Source organism: Belonocnema kinseyi, chromosome 8 (assembly GCF_010883055.1).
Source record: "Belonocnema kinseyi isolate 2016_QV_RU_SX_M_011 chromosome 8, B_treatae_v1, whole genome shotgun sequence".
Classification (NCBI taxonomy): Eukaryota; Metazoa; Arthropoda; class Insecta; order Hymenoptera; family Cynipidae; genus Belonocnema; species Belonocnema kinseyi.
Window position 1 is genome coordinate 74,221,762 of NC_046664.1, and position 1,204 is coordinate 74,222,965.

General features: G+C 42.2%; 1 protein-coding gene across 1 annotated transcript in view; it reads left to right on the forward strand.

Annotated features, from left to right (window-relative positions):
• The first annotated feature begins 490 nt into the window (after positions 1-490).
• The window catches only part of LOC117178547 (venom acid phosphatase Acph-1-like), a 21,233-nt gene continuing 20,519 nt past the window's right edge, over positions 491-1,204 (forward strand). Inside the window, exon 1 of the mRNA XM_033369974.1 lies at positions 491-607. Within this exon, the coding sequence (XP_033225865.1) occupies positions 491-607 (117 nt within the window). The remainder of the gene's footprint in view (positions 608-1,204) is intronic.

Below are 1,204 nucleotides of genomic sequence, written 5' to 3' on the forward strand. Positions count from 1 at the left end.
TATTTATTTTATTTCATGAAATCTTTAAAATCCTTTGATTCTTGTGCATTATTGGAAATTTCGTTCAAATATGAAATCCCGTTGATGTTGAAAATAAAAGAAGGGAAATCACTCCAAGTTTAACAAGTTTATTGTAGAAAACACCAAATGCCGTACACTTGATATTCACCAATCTTGCGGTCTAACACAAAGCGGTGTTACATGAGAGGATTTTCGCAAGGAATGTTTTCAGTGCGGAGATCAGAAAAAAAAAATATGAATCTCGCTCGGTCAACGCGATCGATGCTGAGGCGAATGAAACCGAAAACGCACGAAATCAGACGTCGGGTCTGAATCGATATTCAGGAGCGTATGAACAAAAACGGCACACTATTGAAAGTCCCAAACATACCGGCCACCTTGCGAGATTACACAAAGATCGCAATAATACAATGTTAATTTTAACTAAAACTAAAATTCGGGGGAAGTAGGTAAAAGAACAAGTTGCGAAATGGGGCGAACATACTCAGAACGCGCAGTTTTGACAGAAACAACTCGAACTGCCCCATCTCGACCTAGAATACACTGTGTAACACGAGCCAGTTCCCACTTAGCAGGGGGAAGATTGGTATTTCTTAAAAGGACAAGATCGCCAACTTTAAGATTAGGGCGACGTGAAAACCACTTGGTTCGCTGTTGCAAAGACTGAAGATAATCTCTTGACCACAAACGCCAAAAATGTTCCAAAATCCGTTGGTAAAATTGCCAGCGAGACACAAGGTTTTCACGGACATCCAAAACAGAAACCGTAGGTACAATTTTCAAATATGTTCCAATTAAGAAATGTCCAGGAGTGAGAGCCTCGCAACTTTCCGGATCATCATTTGCAGGTACAAGGGGGCGGGAGTTTAAACAACTTTCAATTTGACACAATAGCGTTTCAAACTCCTCGATAGTAGGAGTAGCATTTGACAATAGTTTACGAAGATGAAGTTTCACACTTTTTACTCCCGCCTCCCACAGCCCGCCAAACTGTGGAGCGATAGGAGGTATAAAATGCCAAGTCGTTCCATCAGAGGCAAAATGAGAGACTAGATTTGGATCATTTTTCAGCCTCTGGAACGCTTGCGAAAGCTCTCGGTCAGCCCCGCAAAAATTCGTCCCATTGTCGCTATACGCATCAGTGGGAATTCCGCGACGCGAAGTAAACCGTCGAAAGGCGGCA